This window comes from Homarus americanus, unplaced genomic scaffold, assembly GCF_018991925.1.
Source record: "Homarus americanus isolate GMGI-L3 unplaced genomic scaffold, GMGI_Hamer_2.0 scaffold16712, whole genome shotgun sequence".
NCBI classification, from domain to species: Eukaryota; Metazoa; Arthropoda; class Malacostraca; order Decapoda; family Nephropidae; genus Homarus; species Homarus americanus.
The window spans coordinates 10145992-10167104 of NW_024757794.1; the positions used below are offsets into that span (position 1 = coordinate 10145992).

Sequence of the window (21113 nt, forward strand, 5' to 3'; positions counted from 1 at the left end):
TCTCAGTGATCCTAAATAAATGAGAAAGTATAGTAGATAAGAGATAAAAGAGTAATAAACACTGTAGAAGCTGTGCTCATTGTTTACCCTCGACCTTCAACATGGGCAACAGCTTCTCTTACATGTTACCTCAACGTTTTTCCTACTAACTCACTACGACGACAATGGGGAAGGTAATGAGTATGATGTAGCTCTTCAGTTCAGATTATTGCTTGGAAGTGAAATCTGAATTCAGTCTGGATGTTTTGAATTAGGGTAGAAAGTTTCATTACATGGTTGTTGTCTTGATGATTTGGTTGACGGTGATTTATTTTTCTTTGTACGTTAAATAATTTGAGGTGATATTTTCTTTTTCGGGGCTTACATTGCTTTCAGTGATTGCTCTGATACATGATTATTCTTTTATTTATGCACAATTTTACTTTCTATATGATATACTAACCATAGCTTCAGCTGTGTACCCAAGCTAAGGAATGGATCTCATTAGGATTGTACATGGTGTACATTAAGATGTAAGTATGTGTAAAATTACACTTTCTCGTGTAAAGTTTTTTTCAAGTTTTTGTCAGACTAGAACACTGGTAAAAGTGGAGGAGATGGTTAGCACCTGAGGGTGTTTATATATTTCGTTCGTTTTTTCCTACAGTTGTTTTTTGGGACTCTACACAGTAATAAAATTCAAACTACAAAATTATAGTATATGTTTTCTTTTAGCTTATCTTTTGATCATAAATTACTTGCTAGTGGGCATGACATGAGACGAGGGAAATACGAGGTAAAAACGCTGCGAACACTTATCATCTTTACAGTGATTAAATCCGACGGAGATCGTGTTTTGGTTCACATTGTTTGTTATGTGGGAGCGTCTGTGATCTTTGTTTACTCGTCAAGAAATGAACGATGATCTCACCGGGCATGTTTATTAAGATTTATATTGGATTGAATTTGTTCATTTTTCTAGATATGTTGTTTGGATAATATTAACTAAGAAAATCGAAATAACATTGCTTAGGTTAGGAAGTTAGGTGAGGTTAGGGAAGGTTCTAATAGGTTCTGTGCATTGTCATTTTGATTTTCTATCTTAGTATCATCCAAACAACATCTGAAAATTTGGTGCTTTTTCTGTAAAGTCCTACTGATGCTAACGGTCTGCTCCACCATTACCGAAACCGTTAGTAGTGAAGATGGTTAATTTTCACTAATGCACTGGTCTCTGTTTGGATATTAAAAATATGTTTTTCCTGTGTTATTTGATGAGTTTCGGACGAATTTTATATTCATTTTATCCGGAAGTCAAAAGTTTTTGAGAACGCCCCACCCTACCCATCAATCTTAACAAAATTTTTTTTTTTTTTTTTAGTAAATCACAAATAAAAAAAAACAACAAAACCAAACCTAACCTAACACTATTTTTCTGATGAAACTCTGCAATTGACGTAAAATAATCTCTATCACAATGTCAGCACAGCTCTTTCCACCTGTTCAGCCATATCTGGTTATTCTGGTATTGAAAAATCAAATCTCCGCTCCCGACGCACCCATGCATTGTTCATTGGCTAAGACAAAAAACTCTTGCCCAGTTATAAGTCTCTTAAGAACATAAGAATGGAGGAAACTGCAGCAGGCCTATTGGCCCATACTGGGCAGTCCCATTTACACCCAACCCCTATTGCTCATATATCCATCCAACCTATTTTTGAAGCTATCCAGCGTATTCAAGTTAATGATGATATTTGGTAACTTGTTCCACTCGTCCACTACTCTATTTCCAAACCAATGCTGGGGCTCTGGCCTTGCTGAGTTATCCCAAAATTCCAACTTACTGAGGCACCCCCCCCCCTACAAAAGTACAACAATCAAAAATTATCGACCATATATTTGTACGCAACAATAAAAAATTATCGACCCATGTATTTGTACATGTACTTACCAAATGTAAAAATGTAACACTTACCAGCACTGCAGGCAAAGAATGAAGCATCATAATAGGTGACACAGATGCGATGCATGGTAGGTGACACAGAAGTATGGTAGGTGATGCAGGTGGCCAGATATGCCGAGATTTCCCCAGATAATTTTACATATCTCGGCATTTCCCGAGTTATAATAATACATTCCGAGACCATGTCCATGCCGAGTTATCAAATGCTGAGTTATCGAGGGTTTACTGTACGTGTATACAGTACAGTACAATATTGTATATATGCAGTACAGTATTGTATACCTGTATATGCAGTACAGTATTGTATACCTGTATATGCAATACAGTATTGTATGTGAAGGGTACAGGTATTAATAAACACCAATTATTACAGTTATGTCTTTAATAATTAATGAATAGCAAATAAACAATATTATATCATGAATGACAGTCGTTTCATAAATAGTAGTGACGATTAGAATTAGTGAGAGGGGTAGCGTGTCAGTGGGAGAGAGGCGGGTGGTAGTGAATATCGTTTGGCTCTGCTTTGGCTGAGGTTAATCCATCTGCATCACTGAAATTATGATTTAGGTGATCATAATAGAGATAGTGGTGATATTGAGGTGGTGGTGGTGAGGAGATTGTGATAAGTGGTGAGGTGATGTGTTTTATAATTACCGGTATGTATTGGAATATAGCAGAAACCATTTACAGTATTAGCTATCATATGTTTTAACAAACAAATAATGCTTAATACCATTATACATATTTGTGAGTCCTTCCTCTATTACTTTACACAATTGAAGAAAATACTTAGGAATCATTTGTTGAGATATTTTCTCTTAATTTGTGTGGCTCTCATCAACATGTTCCTACACAAGTAAATGATGTGTAAAAAAAAATTGAGTTGTGTGTACAGTAAGTATGGATATGATCACTTGTTTATAGAATTTTTTTCTTTCAGAATAGAAAAGAATACCATGTAGATGAAATGGAGTCATATGGCTACAGCAGCAACACAATGGACAGTTCCTCAAGTAGCAGCAGCAGTGATTCTGGGTCCAGTGACAGTGAAAACAGTAATAGCAGTGAAAGGGAGAGAAAAAAGAAACATGTGAAAAAGAAAAGCTCCAAACTAAAGAAAGAGAAAAGAATCAAAAGAAATACAAGCGCTGGGAGTGAAGAGGAGGAGGAAGCAGAGTATGATGAACGAGAACGGCGGAAGAGGGCGAAACATTCTAAGCACAAGAGTGAAGCTGATGACAGATACATGGATGAGTATGAAACGAGAGAGGAACGAAAGCACCGAAGTAGTCGGAAACATAAGCATCATCACCGCAAGCACAAACACAAGCATCGACACCACCGACGCCATCGTAGTGAAGAACAGCAAGAGAGAAGAAGAGAAGGGTCAAGAGATAGAAGTGAAACGAGAAGAGGAAGAGATGGGGAAGAGAGAAAGTATAAAGACAGGCTTGAGTATGAGAAACCAGATAGAGAAAGAAGAATGGACAGAGAGACTGACAGAAGAGATAGAAGAGAAGAAAAGAAACATAAAGAAAGATATGAAAGCAGGTTTGTTACCCTTTTATTTTACTAATCTGGTCTTACTTTTCGCATTATTACCGGGTGCCCTTCACTCGCAAATCTGACTGACATTGGTGGTTGGGAGTAACATCAATAATTAGTATACCTCCGTTTTGTCATCCAGAGGAGGCAAATCAAGGGCAGGAGTTTTCCTCACATGATATAGGATAGGAGGCCTGAATGAACATGTTGCATTAATTCCTTTAGTAATTTTCCATTTTCTCTGTTGAAATATTGCTTGCTTTAAGTACACAAATATAACAATATACAGTACTGTATTTTGATGATGTGCACAAAAACACAGAGAACAGATGTTTGAATTGTTATATTTATACTGAACACATGGCCCCTCCCTTACTGTACACCTTGTTAATACATAATACTGTATCAATACTGTATCCATATACTTTACTGTACTTGTTCACACCTTTTGTTGTATTTTCAGTAATTATATGTGATGTGTCTGATTTTAGTTACACAGCATGAATGATCAGCCAACCTTGTGCTCAACAAAGAATGCAGTTTGACATGAAATTTTCTATTTATTTTGCTGGATTTTACAGCTCTATGACAGCTCTTTTTTTTCATCAGGCAAGTCAAAAGCAAGTGGGATGAAGAGGAGGACACTCAGTATGATCCGAACAAGCGCATCAAAATAGAATCGGATGAGGATGAAGATGAAGATGATGGTAGGGGTCAAACTAATCAAAGATCAGAGGATGATCGAAGGCGACACAAAACAAGAAAAGATGATGAAAGGGGAAGGCAGGAAGTTGACAGCGAACAGACATCTGAGAATGGCCGGTAAGGAAAGTGTAACACTACTTTACATGCTTATTCCAGAGATGTTGGCATCCATTGCAAATGAAGTAAGTAATGCACTCATTGGTCGGTTATCTATCACATGTGTGGACAGGACTTTGGGTTGTTTCTGAAATAATGCATAAGTGTCTGATTGCCCCCAAAGTGTCCAAAATAAGCCAAATATTGAAGTATGAAATTGGATGGGTTTACTAAAAGTTTTTTTTTCATGTTTTTTTTTCAGAAATTTTTTTGAAATAGTAAAAAAATTTAACTTGGAAAAAAATTAAACATGCCACAATGTTATGTTTAACCTCTTAATGGTGGTCACTGACAGATTACGTCTTCCCTTGTCATACCCTAATTGGTCACTGGCGTAGCTTTCATCACATTAAGCTAGGGTTCCATAGCCTTTGCTAAGGGCTCCCATGGGTTCACATCTGTAGAATAACTCATTTTATATGGCTTGGCAACTCATGGCTATAAATAGATGCGTGTGTGGAGGCCGCAAAGACAGAGACAAGGCGGAGTGGTTTTTTTTTTTTTTTTTTATTAGCCCACCCGGGCACAGGTCACTGACCCACATCGGGGCCTGGGGGACGAAAATGTAATAATGATATAATAATACTATTAATAATAATAATAATTCATAGTAAATAAAATTTATACTAAAAAATACGAAATTGAAAATAAATTTATAAATTAATAATAATGAGAATAATAATAATAACAACACTGTAATAATAATAATAAAGAAATAAAAAAAATAAAAAATTAGAAACAATATATTGTATGTATGTTGTGTTGTCAATAGTAAGAGAAACAATTGAGACCCTGCAATTGTGTGTAAATGAGGCAGAAAGTCAGATCAGCAACCTGGGACTTGGTCACAATTTTCGTGGTGCCATATGGCAACAGGGTCTACCATTAGACAATACATTATGCTTCCAATATCTTCCCAGGTGGTAGTACCTCCCTGTTTGGTAGCTGCCTACTACCTGTGGAAGGTGGGAATGCGACGTTCCCACCTTCCATATAGCGGTGTTGCCACATCTCCCACTGAAAACTTTCAGGACACTATCTGACATGCAACTTTTTGCCTCCAGTGTCTATAGAACTAATTTTGTAGTTATATTGGTATGTAATAACATAAGGAAGTGGAAGCAGACATGCTGGCACCTCTGAACGGCACTACGTGCATGGCAACACCCGACTGCCCGGAACCTTTAAACCAGGTAAGGAGCTCATTGGTGTGATTTTCACTGCTACCATGTGACTTTGGGGATCCTATGGGGTTGTTTTAGCCAACAAAATGAATGTAGAAAATCTTTGACCCTCTGGGCATGATTTAGGTTAAATTAATTGACCATCTATGGGTTAAATTAGATTGTAGTTACACTTTATTATAAATGTGTTTTTTTGTTTGTTTGTTTTAGGCCTGATTGGGAGAGAGTAAATAATATAAAACAAGACAATTCAGGAGCAGAGGAAGATCGGCAAAAGCCCAACTTGGGACTCTCTGGAAAGCTGACCGAAGATGCCAACACATTCAATGGTGTTGTTATAAAATACTCACAACCACCTGAGGCCAGGAAACCTAAACGGCGGTGGAGATGGTAAGACAGTCTTGAAGTTATACTTGTTGTTTCAAATGTGATCTTATGGCTGGAGTAGCACATTTAACCACCAGGCCTATAGATTGAAACTCCCAACACAAAAGTCCAGCTCAGCCCTTGACAATAGTGGCTGAGACTAATGTAATAAATACTTATGCCTTTCAGTTATCATCAATTATATGAGAGGAACCTTTTGAAACAACAGCTGTCATATAAATTAGAAAGCAATGAGTTGTAATGTTACATCAGCTGGTACAATTGGCTCTCTACTGAGCAACATCTACATAAAGCTAGGAGCAACTCTCCTCACCTTAGTACTTGAACATTTATTGTGTTTGTATCATAGAAAGTTAGTTACTCATCTTATCATATGACAGTACTGTACTGTACTGTACTTGATAAGAGTGCCTGACCCGAAATTACAGAATTCCTGGGTGAGATGTGAAATAGAAGTACAGGAACTTTTATTGGCTGGAGGCAAATGGACACTAGATATTAACCACTGGAGTCAACATCCCTCTGCATTGGAAGCTGCATGTATTGCAATAATAGGTCTTTGCCCCTTAATGATTTACTAAACCATGGTTAAAAGTCTTCACATTTAACTGGGAAAATTTAGTTTTATTCAGCAGCAGCCTATACATAAACTCTTTTTTTGTGTCTAGAATGGAATATAATTTGTTTTTTTCAATCTTCAGAAAGTTAATACGTATACTGATTACAGCACTAAAAAAATTGAAAAGTGATAAAACAACGCAGGGAAAAGAGTTTACAGGCAAGGTCTGAAGCTATGTCCCTTTACCTAGGCGTGGCACATTACAGTCAGGTGCAAGGTTGCCATGGTAAATTCCCATGATTAAAATGATGGTAGCCTTGATCATGCAGAACTATACTTCCATTATGATGTTTATAATACAGTAGTCATATTACTGTTAAGTTATCATAAATGTTTTTTAACATTCCTTAAAGCATTGAACAATTTGAAATAGGAAAATGCTGAAATAAAAACTTTTTTCAGTTGTTGTGTTCGCATTCCACTAAATGGACCAGCTTAGAACAATACTGTATCGTACTCTGTCTAGGTATTTTTTTCGCAATCATGTAAATTTTCTTTACAAAGCTTTCTTATTATGTGATCATGAATAAGTCTTTCTCATAGTCTAAAATTCTTGTATAAGCATAAGACTCCCAATATTAGAATTCATGGTTTTCATTTTCTGTTTTTGGAAATCAAAATGGGTCTCATTATCCTCTATGTCCAATCATGGTAGTCATTTCTTGTCTTAGGATTATCAAACACTAATCAGCAATCATCACTTCTGATCCACATGTCAAAGCATGGAGCAACCAGAGTGTACATCTGTGGCTTCCTGCAATGAGGGGCTGGACCATGGCTAAACATTTGTAAATTATTATTTGGACAGCAAAACAGACTGCTTAGTGCCTTGTGCATTCGTGCTCACGGAGCTGGGTTAATTCCCTTAGTGGGTTGTCACTACTCACTAGCACCAGGAGATTTTTATGCCATTGTCTTTCTCTTAGCTGGTGTCAGAGATGTATGATGCCAGGTTCAAGCTTTAGGTCATAATTGGAGGATTCACCATGAAATCCTTTTTAATGACTGAGCCTGAACTAGGTGACTTAATTATTCTCTCTAATCCTAGTGGGTTATGTTGAAGGTGATTGGAACTGAAGACTGAGCCTGTAATGACAGTTTGTGGCTGAGTCATGCGACAGGCACAAATCTGCACAGGCTGGTGTGACATTACAACTCACAACTCTACCTCAGATGGTGATTATTGATTCTCTAGATCTCTTTTCAAAGACTTGGTCTCGACAGAATGAAGTCTCCTTTGGTTTTAATGATGATGGGCCAATGTTTGGTCCTTCTAAGGAGGATTTATGGAAAAGGGAGAAGTCTTATTTTTTTTTCCAAGAGAAGAGATTCGATGTTTAGGTTTACTATGGAACTCTAGAAAAAGTATGTAGGTCTGTCTCCTAGGAAAGTTCATGGACTCCCTTCACAACTCTCTCAGAAGGTTGTTTCATTTAGGCAGCATGGGAGGTTTGAAGATACCATAGTCTTGACCAGTGGTTTTTAACCTGGGGGATGTTTCAATCATTTAGGGGGGGTGCAAAGGATTGAACATATTTCTGACTCAGAATATACTGTATATTCCCACCAAAATAAATTAACAATTCAAACATTTATAACAACGTAGGGCATTCATTAATCTCAAATTTAACTTCATGTAGTATTGCTAGAGACATCATTCTTTTTCATTGGTTCCCCCACAAGTATAATGTGAAAATTTTTTGGAAATAGGAAGGAGTAATAGAAAGACTAACATAAATATGAGATGCAAAGACAATGCTGGTGTTTGAATGCCTATCAGAGCTACATTTCTGCTTGACTGAGCTGAGACAATATTACCATAGCATGGGGGTTCCCTTTTTGTATCTGGTGGTCAATCAATTCAACCCCTGGTCAATCCAACCCCCAGTCAACTCATCTGCCTGTCATCTTGACCCCTGTTAACCCAACCCCTGTTTGTTTTCTTGGTTCTAAAAGGGAAATAAAGGTGGTGAAACTGGACCTTGAAGAAAATGTATTCTTAGGCACTTTGAGGATCCAGAGGGAGCGGGGGCATGGGTTCAAGGTGGATCATAGGGGGGGCACTGCTCCAAAAAGGTTAAGAACCACTAGTCTTGACCCTCAGTTGGTAGAGCTGGACTGTCTGTGCTTGAAGCTGTTAGTGTTTAAAGACTCAAACAGTTTCTGAGAACTAATGCAGTAATGATTGTAATACTTTCTTTATTGTGTTTCATTGAGGTAGATATCAGACCTTGGCTGGATGTGAAAAACATGATATGAAAAGGAAAAGTCTCCTCCTTTTCAATGCCTTTTGTATTAATTTGAAGGCAATGTTTGGTTTCTCTTTCACCAACTCTAGATGGGTTCTCTTCATGGTAAGATTATTTTTGTTTTGATGATTAAACCTTTTAAGGTTGCCTGTGCAGTATAAGAAGTGGCTTGTTTATGTTGCTTTTAAGTTTTCCTGTTCCTTCATATGGATGCATATTGCTGGAACACTTATTATTTCATCCTTTCAGACCAGCGGTGGGGCATTTGTACCATATTTCCCCCAGCCAGAGGAGGAAATATTTTAATCTAATTTCTGAATGGAAACTTGACTAAATATACACGCTTACATGTTTCTTTTCTTTTACAGGTATATTTTTAAAGGTGAGGAAGATCTTCCATTCCTCCCACTTCACCGTCAGAGTGCATACCTCATTGGCCGAGACCGCAAGGTGGCAGACATTCCAACAGATCACCCGTCCTGCTCTAAGCAACATGCCGTCCTGCAATACCGACTTGTCTCATATAACCGAGAAGATGGAACCAAAGGTAAAGCAAGAGTTGTAATGTATTCTGTTTATGTATTTAAGATGTTTTTGTTAATTTTTTTCTGAGCAGCTTGAAGAACATCTGATAATGGTTATTACTTGTTTAACAGTGCTGTTGTGATGAAATACAGAAAATTTTCATTTTATATGGAGGTTTTGTTCCTAGAGAGCTCCATGGATATTGAATCGATGGAAATCAAAGTTCATAATTTATAGGTATAATGGGATGCGTTCCAGACCTAGAATTTCTGCCCATTTGACCTTGAGATTTAACAATAGAAAACCCAGACTAATCAGTTACAAAAAAAAGGTTAAATACAAATATGTTTAAATGTAATACATGCACTGTGTGAATAATTAACAACCACTCCTGCATGGCAGTAGCCTCAGCCTTTAGCCATTCTCAAACTTTTACTTTTTAATTAACAGTGTAGGCACTTCACTTCCACTTTGTATTTGAGGCAGGTGTAGAAGGCATCTTACCTTGTTAAGAAGGCATGGTATCAAGTGATGTTGAGCAGTAAATGATAAACATTCACACTAATAGGTGAGACACAAGTTTAAAACTGTACTGATGTTGTTGATTGTTGGTATTTACAATGCTGTGTTGAAGTGAGGACATGGTTTTTGTTAAATTTACTAATTATTCCAAGGGTCGAAGTTTTTCATAAATTATGTAGTACATGTACAGTCTCGTTCAAGACTCTTTGAACACTGCTGGAGACAGCTAGTAGCTCAAGGTCGTTTGTTTACTATAGTACGTAGTAAAAATTATGAATGAATTTAAAACTGATTGGTGATTGATTACTTAGTTTCCGGTTGCTTAATTAATGGTTGGGCTTTGTTGTTTCGTATTATATTATACTTTTCTGCTGGTATATACTGTTAATTTGATTTTAAAATGGATAGAGCAATGGGCAAACCTATGTGAATTCATGTTTAGATAATTAAACATAAGTACAAATCGGTAAGTATGTTGAAAAACATCATGCATAGGGCATAGCTGTGTGCAGGTTGTTTATGAGGTTGCTTGTTTGTCAGTAATTTATACTAATATTATCTTCAAACATTTAATCCCTTTCGGGTAATTAATCCAGTCGTATGTAACTGATGCTAAACAGTTTTCTTTCATAATTTTTACTACGTACTATAGTTAACAAACAGCCTTGAGATGCCAGCTGTCTCCAGCAGTGTTCAAAGAATCTTGAACGAGACTTTGCAACCACTTTTATACAAAATTCAGGAATTTTTAACACAAATTAAGATGCTTGAATTACTAGAGCACAATGTGCTGGTCAGTATTTATGTAAATTATTAATAATGTATCATATGGTGTGTATACATTATGTATTCCTTTTTCACTCCGTAGGTCGAACAGTGAAGCCATATATTCTGGACCTTGAATCAGCCAACGGGACTTATGTCAACAACCGCAGGATTGATCCTCGCCGATTTGTAGAGTTGCTGGAGAAAGATGTTGTAAAATTTGGTTATAGCTCAAGGGAATACATCCTGCTGCATGAAGGATCAAAGGGTGATGATGAAAATGCTCCAGATACGGGTGTAGACCTGAGTCCTGTCTCTCTCCTCAGGAGTAAATAGAATGAGCCCTAAAAATCCTGCATATAGTTCAATCCTCTTGAGTTTGTGAGACAAGTTAATACTGAAAGCACATGTTGATAAATTTCATACATAAATTCCTTCAGTATATTTTGCCTATCCTGTCAGTGTCATGAAAATATGCTTGAAACACTCCTCATTCTTTAAATTATTTGATTTTTAAGGAGTACCGGTACCAGCTATTATGTGAGTAATTATATCATAGAATTACATAGGCTTTGGAACCTAAGGGGAGTGCCAGGGGCACTTGCCCCTGCAATATGTAGAAAAAAATAATTTTATTCATTCAGTGCCCCCTTCTCTCACCAAGAGCTCAGCACCTTAAGACACTTGCCTCCCCCCAGTGACAAATATGTTCCTATGCCTACAAATTATGCAGGACACAAAATGAGCATCTCATTTGTGCAGGACATCATCATTGAATTATTACAGTTTATGAAAGAAGCTTGTGTAGTTGCATGTTCATTTAAAGAATATATATTTATAAGCTACAATTTAAAGTTTTACTTTCTAGTAAACTTGTCCTTAACGTGGAAGGTACTAGCACACTTGTCACAAAAGTGCAATATGAGTGTGAATATCGTTTGTTGGGTGGTGTTGCTTGTCTTTGATGTTTTCATATCATACACTTGATGGGTGCCAACACACACACACACACACACACACACACACACACACATAAGTGCACACAGTGTTATATAAATGTGTATAATTTCTTTATACATAGAGTATATTTCAAGTGATTTTATATTTTGGATAATTTGTTAATGCAGTGTATGTGTACAAAATTCCTAGATTCATTTGACATGTCACAATCCATCATTTGATACTTGTTTCATGTAGATCCACAATGAAAATGTGGGTAAGATAAATCTTGATAAAATCACACAGGGAAAAGGGAAACAATAGAGCACCTTAGCTTTCGTCTTTATTCAAGACATCTTCAGAGGCAACTGCTGCCTCTGAAGATGTCTTGAATAAAGACAAAAGCTAAGGTGCTCCATTGTTTCCCTTTTGTATATTTTGTACAAGTGCTTTCCTTCATTCTTGGTTGTCTTCATCTTAATGACTTATTATTCGAGTTATCTTTAGTTTACTACATATTTATTTACCTCTTTGTCTAGAGATACTTGGCAAGTTTTTCTGTACATACATTTTCCAATTGAAACAGTCTTAAGAGTAATTTGTCCATTCAAACCAATCCACTATGCTACACTTAATTTACTGGAAGGGGAACACAATAACAAACCAGAAATCAATACTTAAGAGGGATTGACTAATAGCAAATGTGTTTGTTTTTGGCTCTGACCACCCTGCATGATAGTGGAAGAGGGTTAAAAGATTGAAGCAAGGGTGACTTAGAAATGACAATTGGCTGCATTTAATTGAACTTGAAAAGTAGTCATTGGGCAAATTAAATGCAGTCAGAGCTGTGTACAGTATTATTTATTTATTTTTTATTTTTATTTTATTTTTTATTTTTTTTCATTTATTTAACTGTCAGGTGTTACAAAGTAGGCTATCTGTTACAAATGAATACTAGAAAATTTCTTCAGCCACACCATAAGTGCATACTTTTCGTGTTTGTGTAATGTACATCTTTTTGGTATTTATCAAGCAAGTAGCCATGTGTGGAGCTTGTTAAGGATATTCAGATTTATTACTCAACACTCATTATTGAATCTAACATAAATGTTCAGCAATCAGTTTATCAGTTCATAGTGGCAGTGTTGATGATATAACACGGCCTTGATTGTTCCCACCCTAAACATGTAAGTTTATACCATTCTTATGAAAGCTCATTTACATTATTCTTTTTGCATAATTTTGTTAATTTGACAACTTTTCATTTCTTTGTACTGTAAATTAATTGTTCAGCATTTTTTAAAAGATTGCAAATTTTCTTGGCAATGTTTTGAATTTTCTGGACACATTTTTACCCCATAAACATAGATGTTAAGGACTTAGTCATCCTATTATTCATCTATCCATCATTCTATTTATATTTCCTGGATTGCAGTTCATAAGCTACTTCTTGATATTTTTTGATACTAAATTAAGAGAAAATTTGTAAATATGTTCCTATGATGCAATCCATCAGTAGAATTGGGGTTAGTCCAAATTACTGATCAAGTCTCATCTGATTGTTAAGGGATGTGCTGTATATAAACTTCATAATGTTGATCTGATGCCCTGCATACTTGAGACTACTGTACTTTGGTCCTGAATTACATGAGTTTCTAAAGTTATTTATATAAACCCATGATACAATTTGTTATTTTTACAAGCTGGGGAAAAATGTGTGTAAGAATGATTAAACTGTTTTGTAAAGTCTTTTTTTTTTTTCATTTGTGTCATATTAAGTTTTGCAATTCAGTACAGTATACGGTTCTTATTTTGAAACAAGACATGTTGGTATGTGTGGATTACTTTTCTTTATATACAGTAGACTCTCAATTTACGCAGGGGTTACGTTCCTGGGGCCCGGCATAAAGTCAGAAACACTCATAAAAATAACCTAAAAACTTGGTGCCTTCTCCCTGAGCACGTTGCTGTCGATGGGGACACGTTTCTGGTTCATATCCTCCACCCAGATGTTTAATGCCTTCTCCACCTTCACTAGAGTTACGTCTCTCACCTGGCTCACCTTAGCAATAAATGAGGCACTTGTAGACACGGTTTCACGAATTTTCCTCTCCCGAATCTTGATGAATCTCACTCTTGATTCGTCCTGCCCGTACCTCCGTGCCACAGCAGCGATCGACATGCCGCCTTTTATTAAGTCTAACACGGTCACTTTTTCTTCCAGGGTCATCACAGAGTGTTGTTTCTTCGCTGGAGGACCAGGGGCAGATGTTGGCTTGTGTTTGGGCATTATGAATGAGTATGAGTGAAGTTTAAGTGCACTAAATTGACACACACGAGAGGCAGCTGTTACTCCGATGATACAAGTGTGGCAACTGAGATAGACAGAGGTGGCCAGGTGGGATGGCGGCGGAGGGAGGGGGAGTGCTTTTGGCAGGTTTGAGACCCATTTTGAAAGTTTTGAGCTTGAAATTGGAAATTTTAACCTAACCCCCGGGGTAATCCGTGTATAGTTGAAACCACGTAAGAAAAATTCGCATAAGTTGCCAGTCTACTGTACAATATATATTTGTGTGAAATGTCCTTTACCCTGTAGCTGGTTCACTCATACAGGCCCCCCACTACACTCTCTGCACATTCCCACAGATTCTCTTTTTCTTCCATTACCAAAGCAGTTAACTGTTTTAGTCAGAAAATGCAGTTTGCCACCTTTGGAGACAAGTTGTAATGATTCAGAGGCTGTATACAACATTTGATATTGACAACGTATGTATAGGTCTGACTTATAACTAACTAGTCTTTCTTCTTTTTTTCCAACCTTGAATATATTGCAATATTTTAAACATATACAGGTATGGGACCACTTATCTGGCATACTTGGGACCTGGGGGTTACCGGAGTTTTTTTTTTTCCAGAATTTGGAGCGCCAGGCTTTGAATGTACAACAGACCCTCTGTGACTGGCTGTGAAACCTCTTTTTAAATCACTAGAGTCACCCCTAAAATTAGCTTTAACTGTACACTGTAACATTAAAACTTATAATGATAGGCATATAAACAGCAATAACAAAAGCATATAAATAGACACATTAATAATGAAAGTATAAAAAGTCGCAGTCACCCTTGATATTCGCCTTGGCAACGGTGCTCCACCGCAGACCCTCTGACCTCCACACACTCGCCACAGCTTGACAGTGGAAACCCGTAGATACATAAAAGTTTTACCTTATGATAATTATTTCCTTTTGCACTTTCTGTTTGCAGGATTATGTGTGCATGTAACTGAGTAAAAAAAAAATAAATAAATAAAATTATGTGTAACTACCTGAAATAAAATTTGAAAATTGCGAGTTGAAAAATAAGCATAACATAACATGCAGCTGACAGGTGGGGAACAGTTGGAAGTATTCCCGCATGGCCCAAGAGTTATTTTTGACGCTCATTTTAAGTAATTTGTTCTACAATACATTACAGTATACAGTAGCTGGTTTTGGGAATGTTCCAGATACCCGGACGCCGGTTAAACTATCCCATACCTGTACAAAAAAAGGAAGGTTCATATATAGCATTTCAGAATTATTTGTTTAGTTATGATTTTTGTGAAGTCAAAGAAATAAATTGTTTGTATGAAGAGTCAAGAGTGTTGTAGTTTAGATGTTTTGCAATTTGTATGGGATTTTTCATTATATACCAGGTCAATGCAATATGATGTAATGATGAAAAAATAAAGATCCACAAATAGATAGTCATGTTACTGTGATCATGATAGTTGTACAATGTATTTTGAAGATCACTGAAGTGAGTTCAGAGATGAAGATCAACTAAAGCAGTTGTTTGTGATGATACTTCATTTTTCTTAATTTAGCTTCTATTTATGACTAATGAATTTTTTATTTGCATTTAGATGGAACATTGATAGATACAATATTGGTATTGAGGGTCCTACTTGGTAATCATGCCTGGTACCACAGAACTTATGATTATTATCCAATTGTGTGAGTTTGTTTAACATAAAACACAAATACTGTACACCTACCTGGCTGTCAACAGACACAAAAATAATATGTATACTGTACTACACAAAGTTTTAGCCACTCATGATTGGATTTTTATTTGGACACAGGAAACTACTGTACTTGGAAAATAGAAATTAATAAGAGATAATTCAGGAGGTATTATATTGACAAACAGATCCAAAAATAATACTTAACCATATTGTATTAGATTGCACTTACAGTTAATAAGGCATAATACATTTTTCACAACATTGAGTACTGTAGTAAATTGACAATGGGAAATATGTGGGAAGGTTATGTTCATGAGGTAGAAAAAAATCTTAAAATCAAGTCCTATTCTTTTTTCCTAACCTTTTTTCTGTTAGGCTGTGGGATGGACAGAATCAAGAGCAGCCTTAGTCTCTGTCTTCATTCACCAATTGCAGACATGAAGTTTTTTCCAGACTAGTCTAGATTTCTGACTTTTAGATTGCCATAATCATTTCTGATATAAGCATAATTCTGTGAAATAAAACTATGGGTTTAGGGTTGTATACTGGTGACCTGGGCAGTCCACGGTCCCATGGCCTAAAATTTTCAGGACAAGCAAAATCTCCTTATAAACCACTCAGTGCCATGCGCTCTCTATAATTCTCATGCACTTCTGCTTTTTGGATGTCCAGCCCTCTCATTTCAAGTGCTGTACTTCACCACCTACCCTTGAATTACATATACGTACATGTGTAGTACTGTACAGTTTTTCCAGTTTTTCAATAAGTCCATACTACCTTTGCAATATTTGTCCAGCTCTCGCAACACACTTGTAATTTCTACATCTCTGATTTCTCTTATTATATACTTATTCTTTACAACCTAATGAATTCCACATATTGCCCTCAAACATATCATTTCAGTTGCTTCTTCCTCTTGCATTGAGAATCTATGCTTCACTTCTGTACAATAATGTTGGCTGAAAAATTCCTCTGTAGACTTTCCTCTTGTGACACAGGATTGCTACTCAATAATTCAGTTCATTGCTCTTTGTTCCATTTGCTGACACCTCCACTCCAAGATACATGAAATGCCTCACTCCCTCCATTCTATCTTTATTTTAAGTAATATTAATTCTCCCTTTCTCCCTTCTCTATTGTTTTCATAACCTTACTCTTGGTCACTGTCACTTAACTTTGTCCTAGTCCACACTCACCCCAACTCAATTCTCTAATACCCCTGTACTGGTAATTGCCAAGTACATCCTGTATTCCTATTTACCAAATTTGCTCCTCTCTCCACTATTCTTGTCTTCACTTCCTTTACTATACCATCAATGGAAATAGTGAGCAACCATGGTGACATTACACATCCATGACATAGGCCAACTTTCATCAAGAACCAGCCTTCTTCATGAGGTAAACATATACAGTACTCACTCTAACTGTAAAAACTAAATACCTGTACTGTATTCAACAATTTTCATTTATCCTATATCATTTTTATGCCCTTCACATAAACAATTCTATCATCCTTCATCAATTGCTTTGTATAGAGTCATTAATGCTACAAACAAACACTTTCCCATGTTCAAAAACTTCTCACTCATGTTCTTTAATACAAACACTTGAACCACATATCCTCTTTCGTTTCTTAACCCACACTGCTCTTCCCCTAATTTGCTTTGTATTTTCAGTATTTTTCTCAGTAATGATCTCAACCACACATCTTTCCTGGTGTATTCAACAGGCTTTTTCCTCAAATTTTTGCATTCATTCCAATCACCTTTCCCTTTATACAGGGAACTATATATGCTCACATGCTTTTTTTTTGGGGGGTTGCTAACTTGTCATGCATAGTTTATGCACTCTTGTCATTCATTGTACATTACCACTCTTCCACACTCAATCTATAATATTTCCACAGTGAGTACATCCGCTCTAGCAGCCTTACCATTCATAACTCCCCCTTCAATACTGCAAGGCCCCTGCAGGCTGCTTGCCTACATCCTCTCAGGATGTGATGGGGATGTTATCACTTAGTTGCTATCATGGATACTCTTAATTCTCATTGTGACTAATGATGGATCAGTTCAATTGATTTTTGTGGCCTTGTACAAGGAAACCTCCAAGTATCCTGAGATGTTAAGCTGTTATTATTAATAAAGTATTCACATGCACACAAATATATACAGTAAATATAAATTGATGTAAATTCGGTGTTACAAAAAACCCACATATGTGTCCCAAAACTTTTCACCAATTATACTGTACTATACTGTATATCTTTGTAACTCTACTGTATGTGCTAGATTATATCACCTGTAAATTACAAGTAAATAGGCCAATATTTACCTCGTAAAATAACAGTACAAAACAATAAAATAATTCTTTTGGCTGGCTGGAAATGGGATCTGTCATTGATTATACAAATTATTTTAATGACTTGTGTACATGAATGTAAGTTAATAAATTTACATTAATATATTTTATGGTAATGTGAAACTCCTGAACTGACCACAGATGTTTATACTTGAAAAAAAGAAAAGAAATATTGGTTTGTAAATAAAAAAAAAAGGATGTAAACTTCTACTGTACATGTATTTGCATATAATTCTTGGTCATAACTTTGTACAGTATCTACATACCGGGTATGTCAAGCATTATTAAAATCAAATAACAATATATTTTCCCATCATAAATGCTGAAATATGTGATTCTTGGAAGTACAAAGACATAAAACCAATTCCAAAAATGATGTGCATACAAAATTAACATAGAAACCATATACAGTACAGGTACCGTATATACTACAGTAATGTTAATCAAGAATGTGCACATAAATGGTTTAGATGTACTGTACTGTACTGCCTTTTTAATAGCTATTCAGTAATTCACATTCAGACTGTATTCTTATTTGTAATCAGACTCAATTAGATTGTCATAAGATCAATAGGATATACCTAGGCTAAATGCAAGCATGCACTTCATGGATAGTAAGTGAGAGTGAATCCTCTGATCACACAACAGTAGTGTAAAACTCAAAATGGGTATACAATATAATTATATTCTCATGTGCTGGGCATGTGGGCTCCAATTTAGATAAGGGATGGGAAGAATGTTTTGTTGTTTATTTTAAATACTGTATTTAGTCCTATGATAAGCCAAGAATCTGCAAATCCACATGAAATTTTCAGCCTCATTGGCTCTCACAACTGGCCAATGACAGCTTCATTTTGTAACTGGAACCAGTGATTATTTTTCTTAGGCAGATGTTTAGAGGCACAGTGGTACTACACATCTTTGTGGTTCAGTATAAAAATGTCTCAAAGTTGTGAAAATAATAAACAAATTAAATTAACTTATGGAATATACAGGATTCTATTCATGTAACCTGAATGTGTACAACATGCCTGTTCAATTACATTTCTTGCAAAATATTTTTCAAGTAGGGATATTAACATTTTATTTAAAACAACCCAAGCTATGATATATCAGACATCTTTATTCATTAACTATACTGTACCTTATGTAACCCTTGGTAAAACCACAGAGCTGTGCAATGGCATCTTGGTGTTGCTTAGGTACAGTATTGGCTTGAAATATTTGGCCAAAAGGAGACACTATGCAAAACAATGCAGAAGTGGGTTTTAGAGTACAGTATTGTATGCATACACAACACAGGGACAGTAAGGAAGACCAAGAATACGTAAGTAATGTGTGCATGGGTGTGTTTAAACATGTTTTTTGCAACATGTTTGACTTGATTTATTTCCTGACAGTAGTACAGTACAGTATTAAAAACTTTGGAGACCATCAAAAATTTATCTTAAGATTAGATATACAGTGCTGCATTAATATCATAACCCTTGGCAAACATTTCCTACAGCACTTGTGGTACAAAGGGTCACACTATTCTGGACATCTTACACAACTGTTGTTATATATGTCTTGTGGGCCCAAATTGTTTGTTTTGTGTAGGTTAAGCATCTTTGATCGTTGTAGAGACTTCTGATAACTAGGTGGTGTAGGTCTCATGCCCATTAATAACACAGTACTGTAATAGATGGACCATGGCCATGGCAATATATACAGTACTATATTACAGGGTATATCTGCTTTTGAGTGGCACCCCAAGCAAGAGGAAAGTGATGCCATTATATTTGATTCTGAAGACAAGGATAACCTTCCCGGCATAGTGACAATTGTACTGTATATGTAAGTGAAGATAGTGACTTTCTTTGCGAGGATGAGAAATATTCTGACAGTGATGAGGTAGCTTCCATAAGCCATGTCCACCTATGCTGCCTCCTTCCACAAGTGATGGAATAGTTCTTTGCTTATTCCCCCCTTGATCCCTGAACGTTGCTGGTGTAAATCAGAAATCAGGAGTTTATATATATACTGTATATATATATATATATATATATATATATATATATATATATATATATATATATATATATATATATATATATATATATAATTCGAATGTCAGCACATTCACAATTTTTTGCGGTAGTTCCCAACGATGAAAATCGGTGCTCACTCACTCGCTCTAGAAACTTCAGTCGTCTAACGACTAAAAGTGACAAGACTACTGACAGCGAGTTGCAGTGTTTACCATTTTGAATACAAGGTGATTAAGCTCTGTGCTACTCATATACTTCTATTGATACTGATCTTATTCTGTCATTATTATTGAGTTCAAGTGGTAGTGCTGAAAGCAGTGATGCGTAAAGGAAGCATGTTATGCTTAACATTACCGAAAAAGTTTAAATTCTTCATAGACAAGACAGCTTGTGCAGAACTTAAGGGAGAGTTGTGGTGTTACTGTGTAACTCGAAAACCTGTTAAACTTTTAACTGGATGACTCAAGTAAAGGCATTGCGAAGTGTTGAACCGTGAATGAAGCTAGATGCTGACCTTGGGAAGCTTGTATATGAGTGGTGTAAACGAGTTGGAAGCGGTGACGGAAGAATTTTTGTTTAAGTCACCGAAAAAAGTCATGTCGCCTCTCATCCTGAACCATGAACCCCGAAATTCAGACTCTTGAATCCGAAGCATTTATGGACAATAATGTATCAGTGTCTACTGCTTCGGGTTCACGAGTCTGAATCTCAGGGTTCGTGGTTCAGGATGAGAGGCTACAGGACTTATTTGGGTGACTGTACAATAACTATTGTGAACTCTTGGAACAACCTGCCAGAGAGTGTTGTGATGGCACCGAGTGAGCTTTTTCAAGACCAGACTTAACCAGCACCGGAGCAGGTTCAGATACAGTCAGGAGCCAGCGCATGCCCAGTACTTGCCAACAGAGACGTGACCGATCGCCCAAGCGGCTAAAAAGCCGACGAAGAGGATAAAAGCATAAAAAAGGTAAAAGTAAGTATTGTATGTTTTATAATTGCAGTCCTGCATATTAGATGTCTAGATTATTTCAATGGACAATGGTTATCCTGACACAGGCGGGCAAGAGGTGACTTATTAGAAGTATAAACATCTCAACGGCATTATTATTCAGTAGAGTGTTCATACCTGGAACTGGCTGGTGCCCACCCCACTAGAGATAACAGCTTCAGGTTGAA

At 36.4% G+C, this 21113-nt stretch overlaps 1 protein-coding gene across 3 annotated transcripts; it reads left to right on the top strand.

Moving 5' to 3' along the window:
- The first annotated feature begins 29 nt into the window (after positions 1–29).
- On the top strand, positions 30–11450 carry LOC121857800 (smad nuclear-interacting protein 1-like). Of its 3 annotated transcripts, none has more exons than XM_042354023.1 (6): positions 30–173; positions 2886–3496; positions 4100–4312; positions 5746–5925; positions 9159–9337; positions 10706–11450. In XM_042354023.1, the coding sequence occupies exons 1-6, from the start codon at positions 165–167 to the stop codon at positions 10936–10938; spliced, it is 1425 nt and encodes a 474-aa protein (XP_042209957.1). In that variant the 5' UTR covers positions 30–164; the 3' UTR covers positions 10939–11450. The 3 variants fall into 3 exon arrangements, with proteins under 3 accessions (XP_042209957.1, XP_042209959.1, XP_042209958.1); XM_042354025.1 differs by having other exon boundaries at positions 52–173; positions 2891–3496; XM_042354024.1 differs by lacking the exon at positions 30–173 and adding an exon at positions 427–512.
- The last annotated feature ends 9663 nt before the right edge of the window (positions 11451–21113 follow it).

Excerpts from the sequence above, each read along its gene's own strand:
- LOC121857800 (XM_042354023.1), top strand. Across the intron at positions 3,497-4,099 it reads AAAGAAAGATATGAAAGCAG|GCAAGTCAAAAGCAAGTGGG; the intron begins GTTTGTTACCCT and ends TTTTTTCATCAG. Across the intron at positions 9,338-10,705 it reads CCGAGAAGATGGAACCAAAG|GTCGAACAGTGAAGCCATAT; the intron begins GTAAAGCAAGAG and ends TTCACTCCGTAG.